The sequence below is a fragment of the Elephas maximus genome, chromosome 1 (assembly GCF_024166365.1).
Source record: "Elephas maximus indicus isolate mEleMax1 chromosome 1, mEleMax1 primary haplotype, whole genome shotgun sequence".
Taxonomy (NCBI): domain Eukaryota; kingdom Metazoa; phylum Chordata; class Mammalia; order Proboscidea; family Elephantidae; genus Elephas; species Elephas maximus.
The window spans coordinates 72,869,668-72,885,490 of NC_064819.1; the positions used below are offsets into that span (position 1 = coordinate 72,869,668).

Below are 15,823 nucleotides of genomic sequence, written 5' to 3' on the forward strand. Positions count from 1 at the left end.
AAGGAAAAAAGTCATAGAAGATTTGTGGGTGGGTGAGCATTGAGGAGTTGGGCATTACTGGTAGGTGGATAAAAAGTGTAAAGGCCTGAGGCAGGACCGATTTCCTGGGGAAGCCAGAAATGTGTAGAATTCTGCGAGGCAAAGGGAGAGTGGTAGACGAAAGGTCATCAAGGCTGGCCCGTGGCCCAGGTCATATCAGGTCCTAAAGAGCCTAAAAAGGCCATTTAAGTTTGTCTTTTCTTTTTTTTTCCTACCTTCACTGAGAAGGCTTTGGGAGGTTTTTAAACCAGAAAGTAACATGATCATGCTTACATTTTAAACATTGAAAGAGTAAAAACAGTCAAGCAAGGTATTGGTTTATGTTATTTACCCAGGTGATAGGTAATTGTGCTAGGAATGAAACTAATGAAAAAGAATGGTATTTATAAAAAAGTTTGATGGTACATCTAACAGAACATTCTGGTGGACTGAATGTTAAATCCTGATGGAAATACACAATCGAAGAAGATTCCAGGTTCTTCACCAGTTTAACAGGAGCAGCCAGTTTAACCAAAATGGGAAAGGCTAGGACAGAAGTGCTTTCAAGGAGGCTTCAGGAGTTCTGCTTGTGGCTATGTGAAGACTGAGACAGATATTGGATACTCTAGTAGAGGCGAAGGCATCTGAAGTGGAGAGACAACGTAGCAAATTTGCGATGTACTCCCAATTCATCCCCAATTTCCAGATAGCCAGGAGGTCATTAGAAAAAAGGAACTAATAACCCATATGGATTGCTCCATAAACATCACATCTTTCTGATCAGACCCTGAACACATGTTAGCACATGGAAAGTAGCTTTTATTACTTCCAAAAAAGGCTAACAGCATACAACAGATGAGCAGTTCCCCCAGCCTCAAAAGCATTTCTGGCAGGGAGGATAGCTCTTCCATTCACACCCACTTTGCGTCATGGGTGATGGACTTAAATGGGACAGTCGTATGAGATGCCAGTCACCCCTCCCCCCAGCTTTTGGAAACTGTCCCAGTGGAGATAGGAAACTTATCCATGCAAGCCTTCCACCTGGCATTTTGGGTGAGGAACACAATCTAGGCCTACCTTCTGCCCATCTCCAACTGATCAGGTAGCTCCAGTTAGGAGGGCTGTAAGCTTATGCTTATGCTACATGTGCCCCAGTAGCATCATAGGCAAGGAGACTTTAAGGTGCCTCAGCTGACCATTTTTATAACTCAGGGGTTACATGACTAGGGTCTACGTGACCCATTACATGAAACACGATGTAATTTCCCAGACTGACCACCCTAGGAGGGGAAAGTCAGACATCTTGGTGCCTTGCCCAGGATTTTATCTGTTCTATCCTGCTGACATTTAGACAAACCATTAGGCTTCAGGGGGCAGGGCATATCGTGGTGCTTTGTTCCTGAGGCTCAAAAGCACTATCATGGGGAGGAACAGTGAAGACAGGGCAATCTCGCTTGTCTGAAGGAAGGCCTCCTCACATGAAATGACCAGTTTGGAGCTCAGCGAAGAGGTCAGAGAGGGTCCACTGTCAAAGAGAAGGCATGTAAGAAAAGGGACTACCTGGGATCATTGCTAGGAATGGGTTTATTACATAAGAGCTTCGTGAACAGAGTCATGGCATACACCAACATTTAGCTGTCAGGAAAAAGATGAGGACTCAGCAAAAAAAAAAAACTGATAAGGAGTGACAAATAAGGCACAAGAAAAATCAGTCCAGAGTGGTGTCTGCCAAACATGTGAAACAAGGTGCCATGAAGTCATTAACTCTGTCATGTGTTGACAGAAAAGGCCTGGTCAACAATCAGTGGATTTTCCAGCACCAGGGTCAGTAACAGCTTTGATGAGTGCTGACCTGGGCAAATGGTGGGAGAAAAATCTGTTGGGAGTGGGTTCAAGAGAAAAGTGGAGGTGAGGAACAGACTGCAAGTATGCACCTATCTTCTGAAATAGTTTGCTTAAAAAAGAAGCAAATCATAGGGTAGTCGTTTTCACAGAAACTAAGTGGCTTTTCTGCAAATAGTTATATTCAGAAAACCATAAGAAGTTAATTTATCCAAAATATATTAAATTTCAACTCTGTAGTTTGCTCAATTCTATCAAATAGGGAAATTCTGGATGTAGGACTCAAAAGGCAGAAAATACAACCCAACTCCATGAAGATGACAGTTAACACTGCAGACCCCTAAAAGTGACAAGTGCTAGAACCAACGGGCATATACGGCCTGGATCCTATACTAACGTAACCTGAATTCAGATTGGGAAATGAGGGAAGATGTATGTGACTTCTAGGCCAGGCTTGAAGCATGAGCTTGATCTGTTTATCAGTGAAAAAAATAGAAGTTGAAAATTAAACCACTGAACCAATAAAATCCTCCCATCTAGTAATATTAGGGATAAAGATTTTGGGTAATCATTTACCTCCTGGGGATTTTAAGATTGTAATACACTGAGAGAAATTTATGGGACAGGAATGAGGACCCTGCACTTCTCCCTCAGGTTAGCCGTCATCTTTTCTCTTACCGTTCTGCTTCAGAGACGTGGGAATGGCTGCCTTTTCCCTGAGAGAGCAGCTGAATTTGCTATTTTGTGATTGTGGGGGTGGGGAAGAGAACTCCTCTTTCCTGAGATAATTGTGGAAAGTGAAAGGGGATGTCGCCTTTTCCTAAAAGAAACAAGCTCCTCACTATCCAGGGAATGAAATGCCTCCAACAGGGTAGCTGCAGAGGGAGAGGCTGAATAACTGGAAGGATCTGGAGGCCAATCGCCCATTTAAAAGGGTACTTTTAAGGGTTAATATTATGCAAATATTTGAAGTAGACTGGGCAGTTTGCAGTTTAAGACTCATAATTTAGGCTTGTTTTGTGGAATTCATTAATTAAAAAAGAGTAGTAAAGGCACTGATCAAAACTATGGTGAACCAATAAATGTAAATACTGGATTCTGACAAAGGAAGATTGTCATCAGGGCTGAAAAATCAAATTCATAAAAACAGCCCTTGCCAATGAATTCACACACTGGGAAAATAAATTCTGCATTTCTTTGAAACAAGTGAATGGGATGAAGGGCCTTGGGCCAGACAACTTTTACTGGGGAGCTATGAATGAGAGCCCTGAATGTGTCTCATAGATTAAAAAAAAAAAAAAAAAAAAGTTTGGCGCAGAGTCCAGATAGAGATGACAGTTAAGCTACTAAAAGCTTTGGCCAGCAACTTAAGTCTGCTTGTACAGTGAATTGGTGATTAACAGGGCAGATGTTCATCTAAAGGGAACAGACAGAGAAAGAGTCTTGGTAAGAAAAAGTAATACAAGAATAACTGGCCCATTCACCCCACCACCCGGTACTTGCTCATTTAGCCGGCTTTGAAATCAATAGATAAGGCTGTCTGTTTCTACCTAGGCTCTGTGTCCCAAGGTACAGAGTCATAGACACAAAGTCTACTTGGCAATCTCAACAAGTTGATTCCGATTCGTGGCAACCTCAGGTGTGTCAGAGTAGAACTGTGTTCCATAGGGTTTTCAATGTCTGATATTCTGAAATAGGCCTTTCTCTTGAGGAGCCTCTGGGTGGATGTTCAATAAAAACTCTTGCTTTTCTTCTGGAAATCTGCTTCCTTCACTGATCATTTCTCCCTCACCGTTCATGGCAACACCATTCATTCGTTTGCTCATGTCATAAATTTAGAAGTCTTGCATGATTCCCTGCTTTCTTTCATCTTCATATTCGTCTCATTAACAAGACTTACTGGCTCCAAAATAGATCTAAATCTGATCTTTTCCACTAGAACCAGGCTAGCCTACCCACCATCGACTGTCACACGGTGACTGCCACAGTTTCTTCTGGAGTCTCTTGGTTCCCAGTCTTGTCCCTTATGGTCACGCACTACACAGCAGCCAAGGTAAATCCAATCTCCTTACTATGGTCTGGAAAAAAAACCCATTGCTGGTGAGTCGATTCCAACTTATAGCAACCCTATAGGACAGAGTTGAACTGCCCCATAGGCTGGTGGATTTGAATTGACGACCTTTTGGTTAGCAACTGAGTTCTTAACCACTGCTCCACCAGGGCTCCTACTATGGTCTGCAGGGTCCTAAATGGGGTAGTCTCTGTTCACCACTTTGATCTCCTCTCCTATTGTTATCCTCTTCCCTCACTCTGCAATGGACCTGTTACACTACTTCCTGCCTTGAAATGCTTGGCACACTTGCTGGCTTCTTTGCCTTGAGTGCTCTTCTCAACAGCTGCCCACTTCTCATGGTTCATGTTTTAGCTCAAATGTAACTTATACATACATAATCAGACTACATAAAGTAGTTATGCCAAACGAAGGGAGCAGCTTATCTTTCATGATGCTAGTTACTTAGTCACTGTCCCTGTTACTCATTTCTTTTCTTCATAGCACATATAATTTTTACTTGTTTCTTTTTTATTGTTCCTCACCTGGGATGTAACTTTCAGGAGGGTGCACATCTTGGCATATCGTGCATGGCTGCATCCTGGGCCCTAAAACGTCTCTGTCCTATTTCTGCCCTCCTCTCTCTCCTTCCACTGTCTGTCCTAACCTGTAGCAAAACCATTATTGCTAGTGTCCAAAAAACCAGCAAGTACTTCTGCTATAATAAGAGTTATCAAGATGGGTCAAATTAATGAGAACTAAGCCCTTAATCATAGACACAAGAGAAAGAGCTAAGTTAATATTCTACTCATTGATTCAACAAATATTGTCCAAATCGATGAACAGTGAACTCTTAAAAAAGAAAAAAAAAGAACTCTTAGGCACTGATATTTTAGAAGGCCTTCTTCTCAACCTTGTCTCTTGTAGGTCATGCACCATGTAAGTAAAACACTCGAGAAAAAAAGCTTACCTCAAAGATGTGTATTTAGTTCTTATGATTCATATACTCCTTTCAATTCTATCAATGTCCCTGAGGTGTGAGCAAAAAAGATAAGCGAATTATTTTTTACCTGCAGAATATATAGTCCATTTTCCCAGTTTCTCTTCAGAGTTACCCGACCACTCTTTCTCCAATGGTCATTGGTCTGGATTTAAATTCAATTTTCAGTTCATTTCTGAAATCTGATGTAGACCAGAGGTCTCTGTGGTCTAACAGGTATGCCTTTGAATGACATAAATGAGGTAGCTTGTTTGTTAATAAGCCACTTACCAACTATAGTGGTAGCACACCAGGACTTTATGCAATATTTCTACTTATAGGTGCTTAAAAACAATATCACCAAAGAATCAGAAATACATTTGCTTTTTGCAGAAATAGAACAAACACTCCATAGAGAAAGAGTGGAAAACAATTTTATTTCACCAATAACCCATGCATAACTCTCACTTCCTTTTATATTTGCTCAGTTTTACAACCTCTCTGATCATTTTCAGTGAGTAAAAATTCTTCTGGTTATTTTCAGTCTCCAAATAACCTCATCTTGTAATTAACAGGTTCAGTCCAGTGAAATGCACAAAACTCCAAACTTTATCTCAAATTAAAGCTTGTAATCTCCTCCAGCTTGTGTCTGAAAGGGAGGGGTTGTATGGTTTGACTTCTTGTCCCCTTCCTTTCTCACCGCTCCCATCACTCATCTTGCTAAATTATACCTCTGATCCTTCTGGGGCTGGTGGAGGGGAGATAGAGGAGAGTCAGGGACAGGAAGTGTCTTTTTGACTGGAACTCTTAGGATCTACCATTGGTGCTCTCTTGGCTGGATGGATTGGTTTCCTTTCTTGGTTTATTGGACTCTTTTTAGTTTTTAGGGTCCATCTTTTAATTCTTCAGTCATTTTAAGCATGTTTACATATGGCTTTATCAGTTTCCAGTATTTTTAGGAGTTCTCAGCAGAATAATCCTGCTGTGTAGTGAGTCTGAAAACTTACTTTTGATGGGTCACTCCTGTGTTAATTACTAATTTAAGCTCATATGTGGTTGGGGTAGAGCAAACCAGCCTGTGCCCAGTTCTGGGTCAGCTTCTCAGCTGGGGAGGAGTTCTCAGACAATGGAGATAGTGTAAATTCCAAATGCCCACTCCCCTTAATATGGTTATCAATTTTCTGAATTTCAAAGGGAAGCTCTTAATTTTAAAACCTTTTCTCCGGACAAAGTAGATGAGGTCATCATTGTCACTGCTGCAATAGGCAGAACCCTTTTAACTAAGTGTGATGCCCTTCTTGGTTTCTGCCTCTATATTAGAATCTCTGTTACAATTCTCTGCCTGGCCTGTGCTTCATTCCCCATTCCATTCCTATAAAAAAAAAAAAAAAAATTATAGATGCCTATAAAAAACCTGTTGCCATCAAGTCGGTTCTCACTCATAGCAACCCTACAGGAGAGAGTAGAACTGCCTATAGGGTTTCCAAGGAGCGGCTGGTGAATTTAAACTGCTGACTTTTTGGTTAGCAGCCTGAGCTCTTAACCATTGTGCCACAAGGGCTCCATAGTGTATATACATTAAAAAAAAAAAAAAAAAAACCCTTGCTGTGGAGTTGATTCCAACTCACAGCAACCCTATAGGACAGAGTAAACCCGCCCATAGAATTTCCAAGGAGCACCTGCTGTATTTGAACTGCTGACCTTTTGGTTAGCAGCTGTAGCTCTTAACCATTATGCAACCAGGGTTTCCCCATAGTATATATAGGTGTTTATAATAGAGAATTTTTTTTCCAAAAGAAGCTTCCAAATGAATTTTCAATGAGGTTTTTCTTAAGTTTTATCATTCAGTTGGTACTGATTCCGGTTGAGGGCCATGAGAACACAGAACCAAAAGAACTTATAATGAAGTCCAGATCCCTTATGTAGAGACATAGAGACCAAGACCCATGGTATCTGTGACCTTCCTAAGGCCACATAATTGGTTATTGATAGAGCCAGGATGACCAACCAGGCCTCCTGAACCCTAATCTAGCACTTTTCTCACCAAACCTAATTTCCTCTTGATTCTTAAGAAAAGGATTATGATAGTATCATATGGGATACACGATACTTCTCCCTCCCTTTTGCTTGTTTTCTTTTGCATTTTTTTATTAGCAGGTAAATGCTAGTCCCTGAGAGGAAGGAACCAAAATGTCTACCGTAGCTGAAATGAGGGCCACGGAAGAAGACATTTCCAATGACAATGATTTACACACATCTGAAGTGCAAACTTCCAGGAAAGGTAAAATCATGTACAGGCGTCTTGTTCTGGTTAACACTGGGATCTATGTCACCTTGACTTTCCTTTTAGTGTTATACAGCAACTTCTTGTTATCACTAGTACTAAGAATTCTATATAGCTGTAAAGGATATAAAACAAACCAAATCAAGTAATTCATTAAAAACAGTCTAATATATTAAGAACAAGAAGAGATCTGTTTTTGTTATCTCATGCTGCTATAACAGAAATAACCAAGTGGATGGCTTTAACAAAGGGAAGTTTATTTTCTCACAGTCTAGTAGGTTACAAGTACAAATTCAGGGTGTCACCTCCAGGGGAAGTCTTTCTCTCTCTGTCGGCTCTGGAGGAAGGTCGTTGTCCTCAATCTTCCCCTGGTTGAAGAGCTTCTCAGGCGCAGGTGGTATGAGGTCCCCATCTCTCTGTTTGCCTCCCTTTCCTTTTATCTCTTAAGAGATAAAAGGTAGTATAAGCCACACCCCAGGGAAACTCCCTTTACCTTGGATCAGGGAGGTGACCTGAGTGAGGGTGGTATTACAATCCCACCCTAATCTTCTCGACATAAAATTACAATCACAAAATGGAGGACAACCATACAATACTGGGAATCATGGCCTAACCAAGTTGATATACACACTTCTGGGGGGACGTAATTCAATCAAGATCGTTCCAAAAATAGAAAACAAAAGGATAGTCAAATATCATCAATAGCAATTACATGATCTTACATGAATTTATTTAATCCTCATCACAACGTCATGAAGTAGGCATGTTATTATCCCAATTTCATAGATCAAATTCTGGGTCTACAGACACCCAAAGACACACAGCTATAAGTGGAGAAGCTGGGATTAGAATCCAGGCATCTGATGCTAGGATTAAAATACATTTGAAAAACTCATATGTTCCAATAAAATTATTTAGAACAGCAATTAAAAAAAAAAAAAAACCTGTTGCTGTTGAGTTGATTCTGACTCATGTGGACCCTATAAGGTTGCCATGAGTTGGAATTGACTCTATGGTAACAGATTTGGTTTAGTTTTTGGTACAGGGCAGAGTGGAACTGCCCCATAGGGTTCCCAAGGAGTGGCTGGTAGATTCGAACTGCTTTTTGGTTAGCAGCCAAGCTCTTCAGTACTGTGCCACAAAGGCTCCAAGAACAGCAATGTTGTTGTTGTTAGGTGGCATCGAGTCGGTTCAGTTGGTTCTGACTCGTAGGGATCCTATACGATAGAGCAGAACTGCCCCGCAGGGTTTCCAAGAAGCTGTTGGTGGGTTCGAACTACTGACTTTTTGATTATCAGCCAAGCTCTTAACCACTATACACCAGGGCTCAAACAATAGCAATAAGAGAACTTAAAATAATAAAAGCGCGCAGCACATCAACAACTACCAGCATAGCTAATGATATAAGATGAGAAGCATTTCTAGTAAATTCACCTCTGACAAGATGGCCACTCTCACCACTCCTACTTAGCATTATTTTGATAATGCCAGTGAATAAAATTACCCAAGAGAATAAATTGTTACAAGTGGCAGAAATAATTAACTATTTTTGTTATTTACAAATTATTGTTTTAATCAAAACTCAGGTGAAAATAACTTATGAAAATGATAGGAAAAAGAACTTAGTTACGGAAACAATAAAAAGTACTTTCAAAATAGTGTGAAGATTAGCTGAAGATAACTATAAAATTCCACCTTGGGAGAGATGAAAAGACTTGAATACATGAGAAAGAATCGCTGTTCATGGCTTAGTAGAGGCAGTACTATAAATGTGGCCATTCCCTTGAATCTGTCATATTAATATTATTGATCAAAATTCCCATATAAATTTTTGTGGATGAAGAGGGGTTGACTAAATTCTCACAGAATTAAACCAAAAGTGAGGATCTGTCAATTCCAGAAACATAATAAGAGCTAAACTACACAATATGATACAGTGCTGGCCATTTCCAGTGATTTTGTTCAATGGCAGCAGTCGGGAAACTGTGGATACTGGCTATTTTGTGCAAGCCCAGATTACAGAATCAAGATAAATTTTACATACTTCTATTTTTGAACCCTAGCCTACTCTTCCCTAATGCTTGCTCTTCTCAAATCCACACATTCTTAAATCTCTACTTGTGCTACCTCCTCCCTCACCTCCCAGGGGAACAGGTATCCACAAAACACCTATAGAGCAAGGTCTGCTCTCCAGATATTTCAGAATCGCAGATATCAGTCTCCTCTCATTTCTGGGTTTAGGGAGGGAGTGTGGGAGAAGAACATTCTAAGACTCTCTGTTCCCTCTTGTCTCAGGCATTTGTTCAGTTCGACATGGACTGTCCATCATCTTGCTGCTCTGTAATTTTGCAATTGTCACCCAAGAAATGAACATGAGCATTGCCATCCCAGCGATGGTGAAACCCACAGCCCCACTGAACCATTCCAATGCCTACACAGAAAGGTCCCCCACTGACTCCCAGGAATACTGGAATGAAACTCTAAAGGGATTTAAGGCAGTGGTAAGTTTAAAGATACTCTGGATTCTTTCTTTCTCTAAAATGATTTGAATGAATGGGTTATCTTGTCAAAAGATGTGATTTATTTAACCAGAAAATATTTATTGAGAATTTGCTATGATCCAGGAATAACACAAGGAACATAATATGTATCTAAGGAGATTATATCCTTGCTTAGTCTTAGCATTTATCAGTATCCCAAGACTAAGTTAGAATAAAAGAAACAGATTTCAAAATTGAATGGGGAATATATATGTATGTATATATGTGAGAGTTCTAGCTCTCACAGGTTTTACTGCATGTATGTATATACACACACAATTATGAAAATCTCCACAAATAGGTGTCACAGATTTATGTCTATTTTCTCTTTGTTTCTGTAAAAATGGCATGGCAAGGGCATCTGATCTCCTCTAACTTCACAAGGGAGAAGGGGAATCAAGATCAACAACCCAAGGTTGATTGCTATGAGGCAGAGGTCAGACATACTTCCACCTTCCAACCTTTTTACTAATCCTGACACCAACCGTCCCTCCCATGGCACTCTCTACCTCCCTGCTGGGCTCAACAATCAATTGCAACAGCCACACAGAACTCACAAACCAAACTAACAGTTATGAGGCTTATTAGGGAAGTAACAGGTTACAATTCATGATCAGCGATGACTCAGGATATAGTTCTTTGAACAGGACAGATTCGTCTCAGCTCTGCTCACAGGCAGGTCTCTCTCTGTGGCCTTCAGTCCCTCATACTGGCCTCTGCCCTGCTCGTGCAAGTGTTACAAAGCTCTTTTAGCTCTGCCGATAAGCGCCCAGAGGCACCCCACTCTATCTGTAAGCCTCAGCCTGAAGGCACTCAGCTCTAGTTCCGTGGGTCAGCAAACCTAGGTCCACTAAGTGTCCAGAGGCACCCTACTCTGGCAGCAAGACTCCGGCCCAAAGACATTCAGTTTTCTCAATCTGTGAGACAGGAAGCCCACCGTGCCATCTACTGCTGGTCTCCTGCCTGTGTTGCCAGCAATTCTCTGCTGCCACTTCTTGCCATCTTCAGTGTTACAGCTCTCTTTCTATCCTAGCTCTGCTGCCCCTTTTTGTCTTCTGTGTTACCGCCCCTCTCTCTCTCTTTCTCTGTCTCCCTTTAAGCCTATCGAGATGACAAAACTGGTGGGCCACAATTACCACTGTCTTCATGTGGGCAAGAGTTACAAGATCATGGCAAAAAAGGCCATATAAAAGTGATCCATCATACCACAATTTCTTCTACTTTTTTTTCATCAATTGCATATGATTTTTCCTGCTTTATGGGCTTTCTTTCTATAAAGGCTCTCATATTTTAAGTGATTGGTTAATTGTGTCAGGGTAAGGGGAAAGAGTATATTGGGCTCATATTTAGATTTTCTGGTGAAACTGGTATATCGAAGGAATTAGAGAGAGATAAAAGGAAGAAAAATTTCCCATGGTTTTTTGCCTTTATGTTCTTACAATAAAGACTGTCAACATTCTAACCAAAGACAAATAAATAATGACATCCTTTTTGTCCTTTAGGCCCCTGTGTATGACTGGAGTCCTGAAATCCAGGGAATCATCCTCAGCTCCCTCAACTATGCCTCTTTCTTAGCACCAATCCCTACTGGTTACGTGGCTGGAATATTTGGAGCTAAGCGTGTGGTTGGTGCTGGATTGTTCATCTCCTCAGTCCTGACCCTGTTCATTCCACTGGCAGCTGATGCTGGAGTGACATTGCTCATTGTCATACGGGTTGCCCAAGGCATAGCCCAGGTACCCAAAGTTTTTCCATGTATGAGATTTTCCATGAATGTACACATACAACAATGAATCTTTTTTTTTTTTTCAGGTTATGGTAACAACAGGTCAGTATTCAGTTTGGGTCAAATGGGCCCCTCCAACGGAAAGGAGTCAACTCACCAGCATTGCTACATCAGGTAATTGATACCCTTATCCTCACCTCATATGCACTGTCCAAGAATACTCTGCAATAACTTGTCAAACGAACTAAACCTTACAGTCCAACTGCCGTGTCTCTATAGCCTTGCAACAAACCACTATGTTATGCTGTCTTTCTTAGTAATAACTGAATGCTTTCTATGTACCAAACCTTTGTTTACACATGTATATGTTACACATATATTTGTTTACACATAATATGCTTTGCACTTATTATTTTGATATAGCCTCAGAACAATCTTATTAGTCAGCTATCTATAATTATTCCCATTTCACACATGAGACAATTGAGACACAAAGAGATCAATAACATGTCTGAGATCACACAATTACTGAATGAATGAAGGAACGGAATTTGAACCTAGATATTCTGGATTAAAGCTCACACTTGTAATCACTATGTAACTCAGCTTTGTTAAAGGGTCAATCAGTAGGAGGCACACAGAGTCCCAAACCTGGATGTCTCACCTAGAAGATGCTTGCATCTTGTGTTCAGGGATAATGCTGGGATCCTTTGTCATCTTTGTTGTTGGTGGTCTCCTCTGCCAGACCATAGGATGGCCTTATATCTTCTATATCTTTGGTGAGTTGTGCTTTTCAAATCTCAGAGTTTAATTCAATGACAGAGAACGTTGGGCATGATTTTTCATTCATGGAAGTTAGCATGGTTAACCAAATCCTATTAGATATGGTTACTTATATAACCAGTGTTGAAAATGTTCAGAGTGAATCGTGTGATGATTATTCTAATTAATCTTACTGGCTTCCAAAGTGACATTTAGGTTTCAGTTGCCTGAATGCCTACCTAGAAAAACCTTTATGACTTTGTGCTTTTAAGGGCATGATAACATTATTTCCTACTTCTAAATCGAACCCATAAGGACACAGAGTAATTTCTTTCTTAAGATGTAGAAAATGTTGTCTTAGAGTGATATTTTAAATCATGTAACAACTTCTTTTAATTTCTCCAATTATTACAATGACAAGAATATTATAGGACTGTGACCTAATCTGAGATAAAATACTGATTGTAGGATATGGAGAATAAACCAGTAGACGCTGCAGGACAGTGCAGGCCCATGTAAGACTCTACAGAAATTTTCCAAAAGACACATGGAGTGTCCCTGAGGCAATATTCTGCTCTGCACAATCTTATCTTTATCCGACCCTAGTGGAAATTCTCCTAGTTGCTCTCAGCTACTAGGAGAATTTGTACCGATTTAAGAACTTTCTATTTGAAATCCCATATTCGAATTGTCTGATCCCTTAGAGCAAGTCCCCCTAATGTTTTTATTAGTGACTAGTTCTCTTATATCCAGCATTCCTATAACACCAGGTCAACATATTCACCAGAAAAAAAAAAAAAACTGTGCAAAATTTGACTACTACAGCACATCTACCTTCAAGGCTTGCCATGGAAACTTCAAAAGGACACATGACAAATAGTATTCAAGTACAGAAAGATGCCTGTGCTTATGGTTTTGAGAAGCTGTAAGCAGCATATACATAGTAAGAAATCACTAAATATTTGTTAAATGAGTATTAAACTCCTCCAACTCCAATGTGCTGCATTGCTAATTTTTTTTTTTTTTTATTTAGTCCAGGAGGTAGGGGTTTTCTTCCCTTCTTAGATTTAAATTCATTGATGGCAAAATTGTGTCTTTGTAGCTTTATATTTTCAAAATATAGCATAATGCCTGGTTTATGGTGACTGCTCAGAGTGACATTTATGAATAAATGTGTGAAGAGCAAGCCAACAACTAAGACTGAGAATTCTTCAGACTTCCTTCAGATCCTAAAATGGGAATGTTAAAATCATTTTAATACTGTATATATTACAGGAAATTTCTTTGCAGAAGATTAACTTCCGTTCATGTCTTGAAGTTTTCTGGGTAATCAGTTGCACATCATAATGAGCTACTAACTCTTAGGGGTTTTTAAATCAGGTAGGAGGGCAAAATGGAAAGATTTAAAGAAGAAAGCATGGCTAGATGGAGAGATGCTAACTGGTCCTTAAACAGGTCATTTGCAAATAAAGGCAGCAAGAACTTGTAAGAGTTAGCTATAGCCTGAATAATGGTGCCTTTCCAAACCTCCCAAAACTCAGTGGTGCAAAACAACAATCATTTATTGCCATAGTTCTATGGGATATCTGGGCCTCTCTGCAACCTGTGTTTTTCATCTTCCTTGAACAGTAGGTTAATTGGAGTTTGTTCTTCCCATTCAAATATCCACCCAGAAAGACAAGGAAAGCACACACACAAGTTCTAGTCTCCTAGTGGTTCTATGTCTTTATCAAAAGCAAGTCACATGGCTAAGTCCAAAGTCAAGAGGTGAGAAAGTACCCTTCACCTATGGTAGGGCAATGGAAGTATGCATATGCAGGGAGGAGCAGAGCATTGGGGCCAGTCATTCTGCCAAGCAAGGTAATCATCTCTGGGAAGAGTCAAAATAAAAAAACTCCAGTGCAGTGCTCACTGGATCCTGGATTTCTAGGTGGAATTGGCTGTGTCTGCTGTCTTCTCTGGTACCCTCTCATTTATGATGACCCCATGAATCATCCCTTTATCAGCACTGGTGAGAAGGAATACATCCTGTGTACACTGGCTCAAAAGGTACGTTAAGGGACTTCCCTGCCGTTTCCCACCATGTCTGCCTGCATGTCTCTGATGTGAAGAATGCAGTAGAGAGAACTCCTGTCTCTGATGAAGTGGATGTTGATATGTGCTTTCTTCCAGAGTTGTTCGCCAAGCTGGTCTCTTCCCGTTAAGGCTATGATCAAATCCCTACCACTTTGGGCCATTTTAGTCTATTCTTTCTGTCAATACTGGACTTTTTATGTCGTGACAGTGTACAGACCAACATACATCAACTCTGTACTTCAAGCTAATCTCAGAGATGTAAGTACGTAGAAAGGTCTTTGTGTTCTTCTGCTTGAATGTTTCATGATGTGATACGGAGTTTTTTCCATGGTCACGATATCGAGGGCTTGAGCCCAGGGACCCTCATGTGAGTAATGCAACCTGGTTAGCTCACATTCTTACTGATCTCAATGTGACTTGATGCTCATTGGAGAAGGATGATATGAGATCAAGGTCATATTGTATTGATAGAATGCCATCTTTCTAAGGGGCATATGTAAAATTTTATGTTCAATCTATTCAATATTTGTTAAATGAGGCACTGTGCTGGTGACATATAGAGCTAAGGGTAACAAAACAAATCCTGTCTTCTAGAACCCTGTGACCAAGAAGTTTAAACAAGATACACTGAATAGGACATTATTAACAGAACATCAAGTACCAATTAGGATTCATACTTAAATTGGTAGATAAAATTTTAACATTGTTTTCAAGTATAATATATATAGAAAAGTGTACACATATGTACAGTTCTTTGAGTTTTCATGAATTAAACAGATACTCTGATTGGATTTGTTGTTACTGTTATTCTTAGGTGACCCTATAGGACAGAGTAGCACATCCCCATAGGGCTTCCAAGGAGTGGCTGATGGCTAGCAGTCGAGTTTCAACATTTTAAGACTATATAAAAATGTAGATTGAAAATTCTTACTCCCACCCCTGCTCCCAATCTGCCCTGATCACTGAGTCCAGTTAACATATAACTGTTTTTTAATTTCTTATTTATTCTTACATCATTTCTTTTTGAAAATGACAGCACACGTGAATGTGAATGCATGTTCTTATTTATGCTGTATATGTTGCTTTGTTTTATATATTAGTTTTTGCCATATAAAATTCATTGGAGATGTTTCATTTCAGAACTTGCTAACTGAGCAGTACTTCAGTTGTCTTTATTCATTTGAGCAATACTTCCAAGAAAACCTTGTTCATTTGTCATTTTGCATTTGTGAAACTATTTCTATAAATTTCTGCATATCAGGTTGGTGGGTCAAAGGGTATACACAGTATGAGCTTTTTATATATTACCAAATTGCCCTCTGTCTTAGTTACTTAGTTCTGCTATGACAAAAAATACTGTAAGTTGGTGGCATTAAAGAACAGAACTGATTGTGTCACAGTTTTGGAAGCTAGGAGTACAAATCAGGGCACTGGTTTCACGGGATGGCCTTTCCTTCTCTGTACTGGGTATGACGAGGTCCTTGGCTGCTTGTACCCATAACTTCACTGGCATCTGTCTTTCCCTGTGGGTGTCTCTCCATGTCTG

The 15,823-nt window shown here is 40.0% G+C and overlaps 1 protein-coding gene across 8 annotated transcripts in view; it reads left to right on the forward strand.

Annotated features, from left to right (window-relative positions):
• Window positions 1–15,823, forward strand: part of LOC126076584 (probable small intestine urate exporter) — a 118,431-nt gene that overhangs the window by 89,582 nt on the left and 13,026 nt on the right. For all 8 annotated transcript variants that reach the window (XM_049885229.1, XM_049885228.1, XM_049885234.1 and 5 more), the window contains 7 exons: window positions 7,044–7,170; window positions 9,469–9,674; window positions 11,216–11,449; window positions 11,526–11,613; window positions 12,132–12,218; window positions 14,132–14,250; window positions 14,374–14,535. In XM_049885229.1, coding sequence (XP_049741186.1) covers window positions 7,080–7,170; window positions 9,469–9,674; window positions 11,216–11,449; window positions 11,526–11,613; window positions 12,132–12,218; window positions 14,132–14,250; window positions 14,374–14,535 — 987 coding nt within the window. In that variant the 5' untranslated portion in view covers window positions 7,044–7,079. The remainder of the gene's footprint in view (window positions 1–7,043; window positions 7,171–9,468; window positions 9,675–11,215; window positions 11,450–11,525; window positions 11,614–12,131; window positions 12,219–14,131; window positions 14,251–14,373; window positions 14,536–15,823) is intronic.